This window comes from Vanessa cardui, chromosome 6 (assembly GCF_905220365.1).
Source record: "Vanessa cardui chromosome 6, ilVanCard2.1, whole genome shotgun sequence".
Taxonomy (NCBI): domain Eukaryota; kingdom Metazoa; phylum Arthropoda; class Insecta; order Lepidoptera; family Nymphalidae; genus Vanessa; species Vanessa cardui.
The window spans coordinates 3,572,000-3,591,788 of NC_061128.1; the positions used below are offsets into that span (position 1 = coordinate 3,572,000).

General features: G+C 39.1%; 1 protein-coding gene across 1 annotated transcript in view; it reads right to left on the reverse strand.

Moving 5' to 3' along the window:
- LOC124530201 (protocadherin-like wing polarity protein stan) overlaps positions 1–19,789 on the reverse strand; it is a 144,875-nt gene that overhangs the window by 2,342 nt on the left and 122,744 nt on the right. The window contains exons 27-53 of the mRNA XM_047104215.1: positions 19,283–19,437; positions 17,438–17,604; positions 16,386–16,658; positions 16,190–16,303; positions 15,467–15,641; positions 14,137–14,279; positions 12,969–13,152; positions 12,536–12,628; positions 12,103–12,212; positions 11,778–11,987; positions 11,327–11,513; positions 10,663–10,959; positions 10,042–10,278; positions 9,278–9,731; positions 8,783–8,924; positions 8,484–8,705; positions 7,907–8,127; positions 6,929–7,075; positions 5,655–5,852; positions 4,735–4,827; positions 4,539–4,655; positions 3,762–3,880; positions 3,420–3,593; positions 2,479–2,881; positions 1,609–2,021; positions 1,148–1,216; positions 622–676 (exon numbers count right to left, since the gene is read on the reverse strand). Of these exons, the coding sequence (XP_046960171.1) occupies positions 622–676; positions 1,148–1,216; positions 1,609–2,021; positions 2,479–2,881; positions 3,420–3,593; positions 3,762–3,880; positions 4,539–4,655; positions 4,735–4,827; positions 5,655–5,852; positions 6,929–7,075; positions 7,907–8,127; positions 8,484–8,705; positions 8,783–8,924; positions 9,278–9,731; positions 10,042–10,278; positions 10,663–10,959; positions 11,327–11,513; positions 11,778–11,987; positions 12,103–12,212; positions 12,536–12,628; positions 12,969–13,152; positions 14,137–14,279; positions 15,467–15,641; positions 16,190–16,303; positions 16,386–16,658; positions 17,438–17,604; positions 19,283–19,437 (5,172 nt within the window). The remainder of the gene's footprint in view (positions 1–621; positions 677–1,147; positions 1,217–1,608; positions 2,022–2,478; positions 2,882–3,419; positions 3,594–3,761; positions 3,881–4,538; positions 4,656–4,734; positions 4,828–5,654; positions 5,853–6,928; positions 7,076–7,906; positions 8,128–8,483; positions 8,706–8,782; positions 8,925–9,277; positions 9,732–10,041; positions 10,279–10,662; positions 10,960–11,326; positions 11,514–11,777; positions 11,988–12,102; positions 12,213–12,535; positions 12,629–12,968; positions 13,153–14,136; positions 14,280–15,466; positions 15,642–16,189; positions 16,304–16,385; positions 16,659–17,437; positions 17,605–19,282; positions 19,438–19,789) is intronic.

Here is a 19,789-nt window from a genome sequence, read left to right on the forward strand (position 1 = left end):
TATTTTATTAAAATATATTAAGGCTTTAATGTTAATAATTCTTATATAAATAAATCTGTGAATTATTACAAAAGATAAAAGTTAAATTTATTATATTTAATATTCAATTTTTTTTTTAAATTAATAATAAGGTATTAACTACCTTAGAAATATTATATTATTTAATTTATTAGTGCTGTAAACACTAATAAAGTATCCTCGTGCTCTATCATCTTTAAATTTTAATACAGTCTTTCATTTTTCATATATTTACTTTATCTGACGTTATCGTCATGAATGAAATGTTATATTGATAAATGTGAAGTACCTCTTGGCTTAAATCTTATCACACTAAGAGGTATGCTTTAACTGTGTTAGGTTGTCTTACATATAAAAATGAAATATTTAAAAATATATACGTAAGAGGTGTTTAGGATGATGTTTAAGGAGATTTAGTTTGACTTAAAAGTTTATTTTCTGGATCTGAAGTGCCTTTAGATTATTTGGAGACTAAAGTTAATGATTTATGATAGAATGTTGTAAAAAGTTTTTGAAAATATCATGCAGATTAAGTTGAATAAGTCATGCTGTGGTAGATTTTAGGTTTTAGTGTATTAGTAACGTTGCAATAAATTCTCTTACTCGCTAGTTTCTCCCATGCTGGCAAGTGGAGCTCCCATTTGTTGTTGTACTTCGCCTGTAAAGCCCAAAAATGGTAATACGTAAAATTCTTGTTCAGATAGCATATATGTGGTAGCTTTTCTTTGTTTTCAACAGTTCGAAGGCATTTGAAAATTGATATTGGAACGATCTTAATATAAACATATAAAAAAAATGGAGTGTCTATTTGTAATATTAATTTAAATAGCCTTTTACTCAATGCATATGTATGTATGTATACACGGTACATATAACAAAATAACATTTTTTACAAATTTTGTCTGTCTGTTTGTTCCGTCTAATCTCTGGAACGGTTGGATCGCTTTTGTCGGGACTTTCACTGGCAGATAAATGATATAATAAGAAGTAACTTAGGCTACAATATGTACAGGGTCGCGGGCACAGCTTGTAATAATAATACTTAAAATTGTTTCGAATAAATATGATTTCGTGATAATTTTAGGCAAAATATACATAAAGAGAACATGACAAAGTTGACATTAAATACCTGTGTGTACATCACTGTTGAGTCGCTGAGGCGCCTGCGCACCACGCACACTTATATGGTCTTCCTCCGCTAAGCAAAGCAAACAAACACAAAGCCTCCTCAATAAGCATTGTATGGTATAGCGTACACTAATTAATAGCAAATAATTAAAAACATCAAAATAAAATCACAAGAAAAAAAAAAAGAAACTCAATATAAAACACACAAGTGCCACACTTTACTGGGAATAAAGCAATCTATTTAAAGTGTAATTACTATAATAATATACGAATATATTTGTGACTAAAAGTAACTGCGGCAATACTATTTCATTAAATATATTTGGTATGAAACTTTTTAACGCAAGTAAGTGTTATCACTTTTGTCACGTGTGCTGATTTTGTTTTTAATACTGGCAACACTTTTTTATTTATTGCAACACAAGACACATCTCGTCAAAAGTAAAGTATGACATAACAAACCTGTATATGGAAAGAGATATTTATCGTGTGGATGATGTTTCTCCGAGCCGTCCGACATTCTGTCGTTGTATTCGTAGTGACCTTCCATCTTTCTCTGATAATCGTTCTTGAGCATGGTGGCGATACCAGAATCCCGGAAGTCTCGCGGTGGGTAGCCATCGTGCTCCCTTGTAGTCACCGTCGAATCTCGGAAGTCTCGTGATCCGTACACACCAGGATCAGTGTTTAAATATTTAGTTGGGCTGTACCCGTAATCTGAAGTCCGAGACGATAAATACGTTTTTGAACCGTAGGGGTTCGTTGGTAATCTGTACATGGTCGGGGATATCGGGTAATTTGGGTCGTACGGAACTTGCTTCTCGCTGTCGTTTGGCATCACTCCGTACATTAACTCGTCGTCCATTACTCCGTATCTATTATAAAAAATAGAAATCAATAGATAAATAAAAGTCACGAATAGAAAAAATTGAAATGGAAAGAGATGCGAGATAAATAGTGGTTAGAACGCGTGCATCTTAACCGATGATTGCGGTTTCGAACCCAGGCAAGTACCACTGAATGTTCATGTGCTTAATTTGTGTTTTAATTCAAAATCGTGAACTTGCACGTGTCTAATTTTATAGAAATTCTGCCACACGTGTATTCCACCAAGCTGGATTGGATCAGCGTGGTGGATGTTCCAAACCTTCTCCTCAAAGGGAGAGGTGCCCTTAGCTTAGCAGAGTATAATTTACAGGCTGTTGTTGTTGTTTATTGATGTAATTTCCTGATTGAATATTCTAATTACACAACTATCCGAAATTCGAGAGTCGCGCTGCCCTGACTGGGAGATCTATTCTAGTGATGATTACCATTTTTTAAGTTCTTTACCTGTTATCCAGCGGTAACCTTGACGCATCCACGCTGGCGACATACGTGTCGTGGACATTTTCCAATATTGAAGGCTTGAGCCGATGCCTACTGAGCTGGTACACGTCTGACGTTAAATCGGGATTCGGCAGAGGATTCGGTGAGGGCGTGGCCGGTCCAGGGTTCAATCCTTCCTCTGATCCAGTTTCTTGTGACCAACGACTCATTTCAGGTCGATTCGCTTCTGTAAAAGTGAATTTAGTTTTCATTTCGTTGGAAGCATAATTTATTAAATTTCGTATAAAAATAATTATTATTTTACCATCTCTGATATGAGACGGCCACCTCGGCGCAATAGCTAAAGGAGCTCCCTCTGTTATATTAGGCAAGTAATTTCCTCCTGCGTTATTAGGACCTCGATCTCCTAAAAACAAACAAAATTCAAAATTATAATCATGTTTTTTTAAAAGAGTATTTACAATGGAAGAAAGAGAAAGAGATCACGGCGTCTTATAATTTTATATCGTCTAAATCAGCGGTCGGCAACCTTTTGGTAGGCAAGGGCCACAAGGTGGCAAATAAAGTATAGGCGGGCCGCAGTCATTATAATTATTAACCTTAGAAGCCCAACATACCTACTCACAATTAGTGTTAATTAGTCATATTCAATAGATAAAAGAAAAATGCCATTGAAAATTGTTAAAAGATACAGAGTTTAATTCGTACACATAACACAAACGACCTAAATAGGAAACTGACTTTACACAAATTTTAGTGTGATGTCTGAGGTTGCATTTGAGATGCTATTTTATGTATGAATAATATATCTGTCAACTTTTTTACAACATTCACGGGATGCAAGGTAGATGTTCGCGGGCCGCGGGTTGCCGACCGCTGGTCTTAATCATGTAATAAGTATCTAAGCCATGCAATGAGCTACTCACTACTACTAAGGTACTCACGGTGCGCGGAGGGCGGGTGGCTGGAGCGGCGCGAGGTGTCGTCGTCGTCGGAGGAGTGACTGGAGGCGAGGTCGAGGCTGCGCGCCGACGCCTCGCTCTCGCTGTCCGTGCCCTCCGTGCCCTCCGTCGCCACTTCCGTGTCGCCGCGGGTCTTACGGCGACGCCGACTTTCGTCTGTTTTAACACAATGGTTTCGATTGGACAAAAAATTTGGGTGTAAATCGTTTTACTCCACTTTTAAGTGGAGAAGATTTAAAAGGGAAAAAAAATTTGGGTGTAAATCTTTTTACTCCACTTTGAAGTGGAGAAGTAAATATTTAATTGTTGATTGAGGTTTCTCACCCTCTTTTCTCGTGGTCAATGAAGAATCGAATCCTCTCAAGTAAGCCGGCATATCACTTGCACTAGTATTGTAGTTAGAGGTAGATGTGCTTGTGTGACGAAGTTGACCGTCGCTGCGACTAGAAAGAAACATATAATTTAATTCAAGGGCTATCTTTCATTTTTTTAAATTATAAAACAACTACGATCGTGTTCGCTTTTAAGACGATGACTAAAATATTATTTGACAGTTGATGTTTAATAACTAGAAAAAACTGTTTGAGTCGATTTTGGAACCTTGATTTATATAGGCGTCCTAAATATAAAATCGACACTCAACCAACATGTAGAAAACAATTTTATAGATTTAAATAAAAGAGACTGACCTACCCGTGACCACGAACACTGCAAAGTGCTCGAAACGTCGGGATGTTTAAAAATAATTAATAGACGCGATTCATCCGTTATAATTAGTTTTATTTAAATGTGTAATAATCGCGTAAATTTAAGACAACATTAAACAATTTTAGTCTAATTGAATTGCAAATCGACGGCGAGCGAACAAATCAACACTAAACCAACAGGTAGTAGTGTTGATTTGTTCGCTCGCCGTCGATTTGCAATTCAATTAGACTATAAAATCCATAGTGCACTGGTATTTATGCACTTACTTATAAACTCCTAATTATTTTTGGGTCAATCATCTGATATATTCAAATCTATCTTTTATTTCATATGTTAAATAACTATAAACTTTTTAGACGATCCAATATATTAAAATAATAAAACATCACGGACCTATAAGGACTGGAACTGGTCTTCGTTGTGGATCTTGAGGTGGTAGACGAAGCTGATATCCCAATGTTGCGCAACTGACGACCCGGCTCGGTACTGCTATGGTAGGCCAGGGCAGATCTACAACAAGTGATAAGTTAAACATTATTCTCAGTATTTTTCCACTATTTGAGTTTTATGAGATGTATATCATATTTACCTGTTAACTTGCGACAAATTTTGGGCACTCGTGCTTATTATAACAGACGTATCCGCGAGTGGCACTTTCTTCCCTAAGCATCTCAAAATCGATCTGTTGGAAAATAATGTCACATTACACTAATATAATTTAGATTCTCAAAAAAATATAGTTTGTACACATATACTAGTGGAAGCTCTTTGATCAAGCACTTATGGGCATCAATATCTCTTAGCCAGTTACTCTATAGTTGTAATGAATCTGATCGGTTTGAAGGATGTGTCTATATCACCACAGGGATCAATGGAACATAACATCTATGTATATACCACAGTTGAGGTTGAGGGTGAGGGACATTATAGAAATACATCACACGATGCATCACATTTAAATAAAACTAATTATAACGGATTTGAATCGCGTATATTGATAATTTTTTAAACATCCCGACGTTTCGAGCACTTTGCAGTGTTCGTGGTCACGGGTAGACTCGGTCTACCGTTATAATTAGTTTTATTTAAATGTGTAATAGAGTCGAGATGGCCCAGTGGTTAGAACGCGTGAATCTTAACCGATGGTTGCGGTTTCAAACCCAGGCAAGCACCGCTGTTTCATGTGCTTAATTTGTCTTTATAATTCATCTCGTACTCAGCGGTGAAGGAAAACATCGTGAGGAAACCTGCATGTGACAAATTTCATAGAAATTCTGCCACATGTGCATTCCACCAACCCGCATTGGAACAGCGTGGTGGAATATGTTCCAAACCTTCTCCTCTAAGGGAGAGGAGGCCTTTAGCCCAGCAGTGGGAATTTACAGGCTGTTGCTGCATTGCTGCAAATGTGTAATAATCGCGAAAATTTAAGACAACACTACGATGCATCACGTCTTTGAATAGAGCCACCAGTGAATGAAAAAGCGAGACAAAAGAAAGTTCGTTGACCTCTTGAGGTTGTCGCGCACGCGCACGTTGAAGGCGATGTATCCGAGCGCGGCCACGGCGGCGTGCAGCGCCACGGCGCCCGCCAGCAGCGAGCTGAGCGCGTCGCGCCGCGCGCCCGCCTCGCTGCCCAGCACCAGCGCGCTGGCCCACGCGCACACCAGCAGCGGCAGGCACACCACGCTCACCGCCAGCAGCATCCTGAGGGAACTGCTGCGCTCACTGCCCGCACTCACTCCCCGCACTCACTGCCCGCACTCACTCCCAACATTCATCGACGCGCCCGCACTCACTCCGCGCCTCATCTCATTCATCGGCACGGAGGCAGTTATAGTACGACACAAATTAGATGTAGCATCAGAAAATGCAATGGAATGAAAATAAAACCGATTACTGCCGATTTACACGACCAATAGAAATAGCTCCCCATCGCGCCATTCGACGCTATTTGTATAGATTCACGCGTCGAAGAAAGCAAGTGCATGTAAATCGACGCGTCAAATTGACGAATATATTAGATCATATGATATTACAAGTTATAACGTTTGTGCAAAGATCGTATTCGCATGAGAAATAAATATTGATAATTTGGGATCGCGTACTCAATTCGATTGTGATCGGTTTTACGAATTTTGCCGATGCGACATCAAGTTGTGTCGTACAGTACGACACAAATTCGATGTAGCATCGGAAAATGCAATGGAATGAAAATAAAACCGATTACTGCCGATTTACACAACCAATAGAAATAGCTCCCCATCGCGCCATTCGACGCTATTCGTCGCTATAGATTCACGCGTCAGAGAAAGCAAGTGCATGTAAATCGACGAATATATTAGATCATATTATATTACAAGTTATAACGTTTGTGCAAAGATCATATTCGCATGAGAAATAAATATTGATAATTGGGCATAGCGTACTCAATTCGGATGTGATCGGTTTTACGAATTTTGCCGATGCGACATCTAAGTTGTGTCGTACTATACTATTGTAAAACTAGCTCGGTCGCTTCTACATATTTGTGTAACGTTTCTGCTATGTTTGTTTGTTTGCTTATTATTCAACTAATCTTTTGCATTCGGTAGCAAAATTAAATTCGTAGAGAAATGAACTGTATCAATTAAAATCTAGCGTTCCATACATATTAACCTATGTAAGATTACGTGCTTTGTTAATCAGTATCACAGAATAATGTTTCAAACATTTAAGTCTATGTAGTCCAAAATGAAATCATAGCGTGCGGCTTACACTGTATTAATATGTTATTAACTTACCTCAAGTTTCCAAAGCCGATGACGTGGTCTCGCACGGTAAAAGCGGCCCGAGTAGCGCCCGCCAGGAATACGAGGGCGGCGCTCGCATATATCGCCGCCGGAATGACCACCCACCACACCACTGCTTCGTGACAGCTCACCCAACAGCTGAGTTTAAATAGATATTTAGTAAACTAAACGTAGCTTAGTTTTAATATTCTTTGTTAATAACAGAATTCGTTTTATCTCTTAGTTTACAAATGTGAACATCGATAAGTATATTTTTGAATAAAAATTAATAAAAACTTTAGTAGGCTCTAAAACTTCGAAGTCTTTTTTTTATAATAGGCTATTTGATTGGTTTTTAAAATCCATCTTATATTATTAAGTAGAGATTAAGGAACCCAGTAAAAGTTCTTTTTTTTATTTCTAGTACGTATTTGCCGAAAAATATCATATTAAAAATTCCATATTTAAATAACGCGCGAAAACGCTACTTGGAGAATATGGCGCTGCAAAGGGGTCGGTGACGTCACTTTGCTGTATTTTAATCTGTAGTACATAGAGTAGAAAAGCAAGGTTTATAAGATAGTGACTTCATCATAAGCCCGGCCAATCAGGAGCGTTTTATGTCACGTGACAAACGTTTGAAAAAGTGCATTTTTATTTAATGATTTTTGAATAAATTAAGTATTATTTTCAAGTCTCGTTAGTAAATAACCATTTTTAAACTCATAATATACAGTGATTACAATAATTCACAATTTATTTTTTGCATTGTCAAATAGCCTATTAAAGGTGCAACAGGTTCTTACTGTAAATTCTAAATTCAGAGTAGAATGATTTATAGAAGAATCGCTAATGAAACTTAGTAAGAAATTACTCTTATATGCTTAGATACAAGTATGACATATACTTTAAAAATAAAATATTTAACACAAAGAAAACATAAGCGCGCCTTTTTTATAGTAGAATATATGTTATCGCTATGGTACTCACAAGAGCGCGTTCCCGTACTGGTGTTGGTGGTGCGCGGCGGCCAGCGCCAGCGCCACGGCTGGCGCGGCGTACGCGGCTGCCAGTTGCGCTGCCAGCGGGCCGTGGTTGACGTCGCGCAGTTCGCGCACGAGACGCCGCAGCTGCCACGCGTCGCACGCCGCCCAAGCCAGCGCCGACACCCACCAGTAGTGCAGACCCATGGCCACCACCTTGCACGCGAACTGCGTGCACGAAACATGTCACAGTGAAATAAAACTAATTATAACGGATGAATCGCGTATATTAATTATTTTTAAACATCCCGACGTTTCGAGAACTTTGCAGTGTTCGTGGTCACGAACATCATCTTAGTCTACCCGTGACCACGAACACTGCAAAGTGCTCGAAACGTCGGGATGTTTAAAAATAATTAATATACGCGATTCATCCGTTATAATTAGTTTTATTTAAATGTGTAATAATCGCGACAACATTATGTTACAGTGATTTTAATCTCCTCTACGGAAAGGCCCATTAAATTATCCGAGCAACTCTCATGTTTTGTGGGTAGTTCTGGATTTAGTTTCGCAAGCATTACCTCGTTTTGTACTAGGGAACTCCTCGCCTTCAGCGCTATCAAGTACAGCAGCTCAGCCATAAACACGCAAAAGATGAGATGCTTGTGTATGGAGTTGGAGACGGTGGCGGCACCACCGCGCATGAGGCAAAGCGCCACCCACGTCCACACCAGCAGCGGCAACGAAATGCTGAATCCGGTGTATGACGTCACCGATTCCAGGAGAGACGGCTCCGGGATGAACTATCGCAATATAAGAAAATTAAATAAATCTAACTATAGATATACCTATATGTTGTAGCTGAAATAAATATACTAACCTCAATATCCACTTCGTCGACGAGAACAGCGAAAGTGGAAAGGTGATTGCAGGTGCAATTAATGAGCAGAGGTTCGTCGGAATACGGAGACCAGTCGTAGTCGATCTCGGTGTGGCAACCCACGCGTGACCATTCCCCTGACCTAAATAAATGTGAAGAGTTCTAGATAACTTGGCCATTTTAAGAAGCACTTTAATTTATATCTTAACAGTTCGTAAAGTGATGTAAAACCAATTACTGCCTATTTATACAACCATAGAAATAGTTTATATAGTATATATAGTATTCGTCGCTATATATTCTCACGTCAGAGAAAACAAGTGCATAAAAGTCAGCGTGTCAAATTGACGAATATATTAACTCATATGATATTACAAGTTATTACGTTTGTGTAAAGATCATTTTCGCATAAGAAATAAATATTGATAATTCGGATGTGATCGGTTTTACGAATTTTGCCGATGCTACTTCTAAGTTGTGTTGTACTATACTTACCCTCGTAACGTGGACCAATGGACGCATTGGGGATTAGTTCGTGAACCGAATGTCTCTCTATCGATATCAAGCCAAATCTGTAATCTAATCGGTTTCTTTAACCTCACTCCATTCAAGCTTTTATATATCAACTTCTTTTTTCCGATCTCTTTTGTTGAATTGGCATCTTTATTGGCGGTGTCGTTTTCCATAATCAGAGCCATTACTTTTGGTCCATCAGAGCTTTCCAGTCTTTCCGCGACATACGATGAATCGTTTTCTTGGAAATTATCGTTGATGTACGGCTTTTCTTGTTTCTTGTAAGCTGGTTGAATGACAACTGGCCCGTGATTGTCTTGATTGGAATTCTCGTCTTCTGATTGTGGCCAAGTATTATGTTTTGTTTGCATATCATTTGTTATGTGATTGTTTAGTTGATTTTGATGTGTGTGTCCTTTGTTAGTATACATTATCCCTAAAAATTTTTAAACCGTTTAAATTAAACTGTTTAAATGATGTTACAATAAATTTAGAACTAATTTAAACATTTAAGCAAAATATTTGATTGTTACCAGTACCGTTAGCAAAAGAAAATTATATAGTTCAGTAATTTTAAAGATTTGTCAATCATATACTTAACAAGTTGTAGGGGTTAGACACCACGCGTTAGGCAAAACAAGTAGCCTATGTCCTTGGAGTTCAATTGGTTTGGTAGTGAAAGAGCAACCGACAGACAGACAGACCTTCACATTTATAATACAATAAATAGTACAGATAGTACCAACCATCAATGTCTTCAATGTTATTTTCCGAGTTATCCTCGCTCTCTTTCGTCTCCCTGTACCAAACGTACTCGGGCACGAACAGCGCGACCTGCAGTATGGGCGAGCCAACCGTTATGTTGACCCCCCAGCGTCTGCTGACCGACTCGTCCATACGCAGCGGCATTAGCTGTGACGTGTTGCGAGAATATTGCAAGTAGGAGAAAACAGCTCGAGATTCGTAGTTTGTTTCTAGGTTATCTGTAGAAAAATATAAATCTTAGGCTTACGTAAGTTGTCGGATTCGCCTGTCAAATAACAGATTTGTAACCTGTCCAATTATAATACACAATTATGCCTGTAAATTTCCTACTGCTTGGATAAGGCCTTCACTACCTGATGATAAGGTTAGGAATGTATTCCATTACGCTGCTCCATGGGAGTTAGTGGATATTGCAAATTCAGTTGAAATTGAACACACGCAGGTTTCCTCACGATGTTTACTTCACCACCGAGCATGAGATGGATGACAAACACAAATTAAACTTTTAGCTTTAGTTTGAGCCCACAATCATCACTTAAGATGTGATATAGACAGCTTAATAATACTTCTCAACTTTGATACTGACAAGCAATAAAGCGTACCTTGATTATTACTAATTCCAATTAAATCCAGCGGCAGAAGAACACGTGAGAACTTGTCAAACTTATTTTTACTCTTCACAAAGTTGTTATACTTCGGGAAGGATACGCTGGGGCTTGATGGTTTCTTGTTCTTCACTTTAATACCATAATATCCTGGCGTTTGTATCGGCGAGTGTATAAAAGACGACGTGTCTGGTAGGACTACTCGTTCAGTCGTGTATGAATCCCCATAACGGTTTAAGGTAGTGGGTTCAAATCCATAAATAGATTCAGCAGTTACAATATCCACTCCAATCGCTAAAAGAATATTCACAAACATGGAACATGGAACATGAATAAAAACATGGAATCATATTGAATAAAAATTTACTTGGTGGTAGGGCTTTGTGCAAGTCCGTCTGGGTAGGTATCCACTACGCAACTGTACTTAGTATTGTTGTGTTTCGGTTTGAAGGGTGAGTGAGCCAGTGTAACTACAGGCACAAGTGACATAACATATCAATTCCCAAGGTAGGTGGCGCATTGGTTATGAAAGGAATGAATAGTGTTTCTTGCAGCGCCATTGTCTATGAGCGGAGGTGACCACTTACCATCAGGTGGCCCATATGTTCGTCTACAAGCCAATAGAATAAAAAAGGAGGAAAAGATTTAAATATGTTCATACCCAAATCTGATGTAACAATTTCAAAGGGGCTGGTGTAAGTGTCGTGTTGGCTCTCAGCGAGAACGGCTATGTACTTGTCGAACTGCTGTAATAAGTGCTCTACTCCTCGCCCGGTGAGTTCTCTGATGCGATGCCATTCTTTTTCATAACCATTATTCAAGATTGTATTGGAAGATTTTACAATGTTCTGAAAGAAAATGTTTTATTTTATGTTCATTAGGACAACCAACAAAAAATACGATATCAAATAAAAATTACATTTCAAAGTTATATATTATATAATAAATAATAATGAAATAAACTAATAAGATAAACCATAAAATTAGAATTTAACACAAAAAAATATCTTTATTTTTCGATTGAATTCAGGGCGACTATAGTGACATACCTATGTCTAAAAATAAATTTAATTTCGTTTAATAATCTGACTTATGTCGTATTTGATACTCACTCGAACATAGTCCTTATCTTGACTGTGCGTAAGATTCAAACCCGCTTGACGCAGTTCGTATTGTATCAGTTCCAACAGTATGCCTTCCGCCACCAAAACGTCAGCTCCATACAATTTTGCTGTATTGTCACAAGCTGTTGCAAGATCTTCCGCTAATCGAACACCGACAAATGTATTCACTTGCAATTCACCTGTTTCTATTTTGTGCAGCTGAGTAAGAGAGAAAGAAGATGAGGTAATTATTTATAAGCTGTAAGTTTGTAAAATATTTAATAAAATGAATAAATGAATGTGACATAACATTGTGTTCGTTAATGTAACTGACCTGTTTTCTCAATTGATAAAAGGTAGAAGTTGTACAGTTAAACATATCTGGCTCATGCCAGGGGATAACTTGCTTTTCATCGCACAGACGTGTCGCTTTACCGCTTGAACCTGTGAGATATAAAGTAGGTATAAAAATTTCATTCATCTAATTAAAATTTGTCTACGGTAGATTTGACCGGAAAGAGTCTAGAGGTAGGATGACTTTGGGTGCTCATCGTTATGGGTGTTTAATACTGCCAGTTTTATAAGTTTTACTAATACTTTCTCAACAGCTGTTTTTGATTTCGCATAATTCCATACTTTCTATACTCTTCACCTTTGAGTCTAAAGTCGTGAAAGCTGGTCACTAGTTCAATACGGCAGTTGACAACAGTTAGTATATTACAGATGCTTTTAGTAGACTTAAAACAAAATGAAACGGAAATTCTCACCTGTTGGACAATCAGAAATCGCTTCAATATTAAACTTGGTCTGTGGCCACCACACTCCGCCCGCGAAGGATCTCGGACAACCATCGTACACGACTGAAAATAAATCTTTATGTCAGTACCTACTTAATTTTTCATCATTTTTATCATTAATTATAGTATGTTAGAAAATATACGTTTGTATTTTTTGGCGTTCTTTACTGGAAAATGAGTTCTGATCCATTATTAGTGACCCGAAAGTTTTGAGACGTTAAATTTATGGAGACCTGAGAGCTTATAGATTTATTGAGCTTATAAGTTTGCATTTTTTGGCGTTCTTTACTGGAAAATGAGTTCTGATCCATTATTAGTGACGCGAAACTTTTGAGACGTTAAATTTATCGAGACCTGAGACCTAATAGATTTATTGAGCTTTTGTTTTCGTTGACGAGGATACCTTTGCAGCCGGCGCTGGGCGTGACCTCGGCGTAGGCGTTTGCGCAGGAGTCGCAGGCGCGGCCGATGACGCCGCTGCGGCAGTGGCACTGCCCGCCGCGCGCGCACGAGCCATTGAGCGAGCCCGCCGCATAGCACTGGCACGGCGTGCACTGCTCCGAACCCGCAGCCTGATAGTGGTTCTCCTGTGCCCAGCGCGGAAATGGCATATTATCTATCATATTTCTTGAAAAAAGCGAAATTAAAATCATTTTGAAACAAATGCCATCGTTAATGGTTGTCGTCAATAGCTTCGCTCGCCGTTTAGGGGTTGGATAGCATACAAAAGAGAGTTTCAAGTTGAGTCGAGATGGCCCAGTGGTTAGAACGCGTGCATCTTAACCGATGATTGCGGGTTCAAACCCAGGCAAGCACCGCTGATTCATGTGCTTAATTTGTCTTTATAATTCATCTCGTACTCGGCGGTGAAGGAAAACATCGTGAGGAAACCTGCATGTGACAAATTTCACAGAAATTCTGCCACATGTGTATTCCACCAACCCGCATTGGAACAGCGTGGTGGAATATGTTCCAAACCTTCTCCTCAAAGGGAGAGGAGGCCTTTAACCCAACAGTGGGAATTTACAGGCTGTTGTTGTAAGCATACAAAAGTAGCCCTTCCGCGGGGTTCAAGCTTGCTTTTCCAAAATTCATCAAACTCTGTTCAGCGGTTTGATCGTGATAGAGCAACAGACAGACTAAAATATTTTCGCATGTATAAATTAGTATAGAATCAATAGCGCAAAATATTTGTAGTAAGTCACTAGTGCTGTTGTTCTCGATACAAAAGTAAAGTAAAGTAACAGCTTATAAATTACCCACTGCTGGGCTAAAGGCCTCCTCTCCCTTTAAGGAGAAGGTTTGGAACATATTCCACCACGCTGTTCCAATGCGGGTTGGCGGAATACACATGTGGCAGAATTTCTATGAAATTTGTCACATGCAGGTTTCCTCACGATGTTTTCCTTCACCGCCGAGCACGAGATGAATTATAAAGACAAATTCAGCACATGAAACAGCGGTGCTCGCCTGGATTTGAACACGCAATCATCGGTTATGATGCACGCGTTCTAACCACTGGGCCATCTCTGCTCATTCTCGATACAATTTGATTCAAAAGTGCGGCATACCTTGCAGCGGCACTGGCCCGTGCGCGCGTCGCAGTGCGGGTGCAGGCCGCTGGCCGCGCACGCGCACGGCCCGCACGCGCCGCGCCGCGCGCCCCACCAGCCGCCCGGGCACTCCTGCCGCGCCTCCGCCGCGCAGCCGCGCTCTGCCGGACATTAGGGGTAATTAGGGGACATTAGGGGTAATTAGGGGACATTAGGGGTAATTAGGGGACATTAGGGGTATTTAGGGGACATTAGGGGCATGTTGCGTTGCCGACGACAGAATATACGAGAACATATAAAGCGTAGTCAATATGTGACGTCTCTATAATTACTCACTTTTAAGCAACATAATTAAAAGTATTAATATATAAGCTTTCAAGTCCGAACGCTTATACATATAACTGGTAAAATTAGGGGTAATTAGGGGACATTAGGGGCTTGTTGCGTTGCCGACGACAGATTATACGAGATAGAACATATACAGCGTAGTCAATATGTGACGTCTCTATAATTGCTCACTCTTAAGCAACATAATTAAAAGTATTAATATATAAGCTTTCAAGTCCGAACGCTTATACATATAACTGGTAAAATTAGGGGTAATTAGGGGACATTAGGGGCTTGTTGCGTTGCCGACGACAGATTGTAGATAGAACATATAAAGCGTAGTCAATATGTGACGCCTCTATAATTACTCACTTTTAAGCAACATAATTAAAAGTATTAATATATAAGCTTTCAAGTCCGAACGCTTGTACATATAACTGGTAAAATTAGGGGTAATTAGGGGACATTAGGGGCTTGTTGCGTTGCCGACGACAGATTATAGATAGAACATATAAAGCGTAGTCAATATGTGACGTCTCTATAATTACTCACTCTTAAGCAACATAATTAAAAGTATTAATATATAAGCTTTTAAGTCCGAACGCTTATACATATAACTGGTAAAATTAGGGGTAATTAGGGGACATTAGGGGCTTGTTGCGTTGCCGACGACAGATTATACGAGATAGAACATATAGAGCGTCCCTAGTACTGTAGTCAACATGTGACGTCTCTATAATTACTCACTCTTAAGCAACATAATTAAAAGTATTTATCTATACAAGATATATTGGAAGGAATTTCAAGCCCGAAATCTTATATCTATAACTGGTAAAGTTAGTTATAGTTAAAGTTACATATTTGAGGTAATTGACTAATTTTTTTTTTCAAAATGTAAATCAATGCAATGAATAGTACATATTTACGCACAAAATCTTCAAACATCGAATCAGTCGCATCTAATATTTGTCTTGTAAATGGATGTTTTAACCCTACTTTAGACCTAACAAACAAATCTCACCTGTCATAATATACCCGTCGTCGCAAGTGCAATGGTACCCCCTGTCCGAGTCGTCGGGCACGCACTGCGCGTGCTCGCCGCAAGGGTTGAGGTCGCAGCTGGCCACGCACTGCGGCCCTATACGACCCTTGTCACAAATGCACTCCGTAGTATCCCATGCCGATACGCATTTACTCTAAAAAAATACAGATTTATGTCATTAATTTTATACACCCCTTTCTATACATTTAGAACGCTAGTTGCGCTAGCGCACTGGTAACTTTTGTCACGGTGATTGTTTCGTCACTCTTGTCAAGTCCGTGAATATGTACAGATGCAGACACAAATGTCACGTAGTAATGTGCGCGCACCTCCATACATATTTAGGTAGGCAAAAAGGTATTTAGTTAGGCAAAAAATGTAGTCTATGTCCTTTTTTGGAGTTTAAGTTTGCTTCACACCAAATTTCATCAAATTCGATTGGTCATTGGTTTGGTTGTGAAAGATTATAAATTGACAATATTAGTATACATTATTTGAACAGAGTAACTACTTAAAAAAGAGTAACTACTGAGTTTCTTGCCGGTTCTTCTCGGTAGAATCTACTTTCGGAACCGGTGATAGCTTCATTAGATTGTAAAATGACGATTCAAAAGTGCTTGTAAAAGCCTACTTGAATAAAGTTTATTTTGATTTGATTTGATTTGAACATAATGGTTATTATCGTTTTATATAACAACTTACGTAAGGTGGACAAATCGACAGCATACAGTCGGCTCGTGATTGGCAGCCATCTCTTACGTTCTCTCTGACCGTTGGTCGATTCAACAAAGACTGCGCTGTTCCGACACGTACATCCTACAATGGAACACAAATTATAAATAGACTGAATACCATAAATCAATAAACTTGAATAATTATCATAATTAGAGTATTATACCTGAATACATCCTTCGAAGTATCCCACATCTGACGCAAGTAAACCAGCTGTGGTGTCCGGTCCACCAATTAATATCTTCCCAATATATTGTCCTTGTATTTTATTAGCTAACATCGGCAGTAAGGCATTTCGGAGGCCGTAGTCAATGCTGACAGATATGTCCGTCCCCAACCATTTGATTTCTATACGATGCCACGCACCGTCCGCAAGTGTGGTAGATGGTAGGAACATTGTTTCACCATTGTATGAATAGTGTAAAAGGCCGGATTTCAGCTGCAAAGTAATAGTTATGATAAGATTTAAGACTAACAACATTAAATGTGATAAAAAAGAAATATATGGATTTGTATTTTGTGTTGTTGTGATATAAATCAATCATCAAAAATTTCATTTGAAAAATTTAAACTTTAGTTTTAAAACGTAGATTTTTTTATTACCTAATTTAAATGGCTCTCGTTTAAAAGAAGCAATTTATGTAAAACGAAGAGTAAAATTTTAAAAGGTAAACATTTATTCCAATTTCAAGTTTAACTTATTTTAATTACTTTAAAATTCAAAATAAGAAACGCACCCATCCCAGAAGTTTGGTATAGTATGACACAAATTAGATGTAGCATCGGAAAATGCAATGGAATGAAAATAAAACCGATTACTGCCGATTTACACAACCAATAGAAATAGCTCCCTATCGCGCCATTCGACGCTATTCGTCGCTATAGATTCACGCGTCAGAGAAAGCAAGTGCATGTAAATCGACGCGTCAAATTGACGAATATATTATGTCATATGATATTAGAAGTTATTACGTTTGTGCAAAGATCATATTCGCATGAGAAATAAATATTGATAATTTGGGACAGCGTACTCAATTCGGATGTGATCGGTTTTACGAATTTTGCCGATGCGACATCTAAGTTGTGTCGTACTATACGTTCATAATGGAGGGATGACAGAAAAAAACCTATTTTGAATGTTTTTTTTGCTGGTGTATATTAGTAATTGGTTAAACGGGACATGGAACCTATACTTTAAAAACCTTAGAGCTTACTCACCGATACGAGCACGGAGCTGTTCTGGCCGACCTGCACGGACATGAGGAAGGCGTCGAGCTGGCGCGTGCGCAGCGACAGCGCGTTGAGCCACGGCAGCTGGATGGGCCGCAGCAGCGGGTTGAACGACAGCGACCCGTCGCCGCTGAAGCGCCACGGCGGAGACGTCGCTGCGGGGGGCGGGGGGGGGGTTGGCATTATTAGCTATTTCATCACTACATATATTATTATGTCATGTTTTAAACGCGGTTTTTTTATCATAAAGTACATATGTGTATCCTTATATGATATATGACAAAATATTTATTTATTTATTTATTATGCCACACGATGCGGGGGGGGGGAGTTACATCATTAGCTATTTCATCACTACATATATAATTATTCCAATGACTTATTTTTGATATGAAATTAATTTGTTTTAAACGCGGTTTTTTATCATAAAGTACATATGTGTATCCTTATACGATATATGACAAAATATTTATTTATTTATTTATTATGCCACACGCTGCGGGGGGGGGGGGGAGTTACATCATTAGCTATTTCATCACTACATATATAATTATTTAAATGAATTATTTTTCGTACATAATTCATTTGTTTTAAACGCGGTTTTTTTATCATAAAGTACATATGTGTATCCTTATATAATATAAGACAAAATATTTATTTATTATGCCACACTGTATAAATATTATTACAGGATTGTGCCCCAATTCGATATTACAGCACTTAAAAACAAAACAAATTTAAAATATCTATCTAGGTTATAATATAAAAAAAATTACTAAATTGCACGTGACATATTCCAAGCAGCAATTATTGTGAGTTCAATCAGGCTGCAACAAAACAAATCAACTCTGTCTGCTATCGCATTGAGAGTACGTAACGTGCGCGTCAGTGGTGCTTCCTTGAGCAACTTGGTTCGCCCGGTGGGCACCGCTAGCAACGACGGTCGATGTCTCCGCCACACATATCTATCTGGGGCGGACAGACTCAACTGGCTAAGGACATCAGCGTTATATACCATACCTCACAAAACCTTAAAAACATATATTACAAGACCTAGCTCTCTCCTTACCCTTAGTTCATTGTATCCTACCATACCTAAGACAAATAAATATGTCTCGATATAAGTCGTTTTTTACTTACTACACGTATTTCGGAAACCTAACATGCCGTACGTAGGAATGCGCGACCTACGACTACACCCTCACTTATCCGATTTCACCAGCAAAGTATTGCCGTGTAACAAATTCATATGCGAGCGAGTATAACTCACGAAACAGTACTGACTATATAGCAGAGTCGAGATGTCCCAGTGGTTAGAACGCGTGCGTCTTAACCGATGGTTGCGGGTTCAAACCCAGACAAGCACCGCTGATTCATGTGCTTTATAATTCATCTCGTGCTCAGCGGTGAAGGAAAACATCGTGAGGAAACCTGCATGTGACAAATTTCATAGAAATTCTGCCACATGTGTATTCCACCAACCCGCATTGGAATATGTTCCACACCCTCTCTTTAATGGAAGAGGAGGCCTTATCCCAGCAGTGGGAAATTTACAGGCTGTTACTTTACTTTTACTTTAATGTGGTTTTGTTTTGACGAGTTCGTGTGGATCTTAACATAAGGGTTTTACATGTAAACATATGAAAAAATATGTCTCAATTTATTTGTATTTACTTATCATTATCACGGGAACATAACATGCCTTAAGTAGGAATGCACGACCTAAGGCTACTCTCATGTTTTCAAAGGCTAAGAATTCTTCCATAAAGACTGATGAATATGACAGCTAATATTATTCACACAACAGACATGGCTATATAGTCTTAAACTCACATTCAGCACAGTCCTTCCCGGTGTAGCCCTCGTTGCAGCGGCACAGGAACGTGTCCCACAGGTCGAGGCACTGGCCGTCGTTGTAGCACGGCGCGCTGCTGCACTGCGAGCGCTTCTCCGGGCAGCCCGCCAGCGTGCCGTTATCGGCGACGTAGCTGACACGTTATAGGTGACTAAGTATTTTTTTTTTTAATGTTATAGCTTGGCGGACGAGCATATGGGCCACCTGATGGTTAGTGGTCACCATCACCCATAGACAATGACGCTGTAAGAAATATTAACTATTCCTTACATCAATTTGCCACCAACCTTGGGAACTAAGATGGTATGTCCCTTGTGCCTGTAGTTACACTGGCTCATTCACCCTTCAAACCGAAACACAATACTGAGTACTGTTATTTGGCGGAAGAATAACTGATGAGTGGGTGGTACCTACCCAGACGGGCTAGCACAAAGCCCTACCACCAAGTAAGTATAAAGGCAAAGATAAAATAATCGTGCGATAAC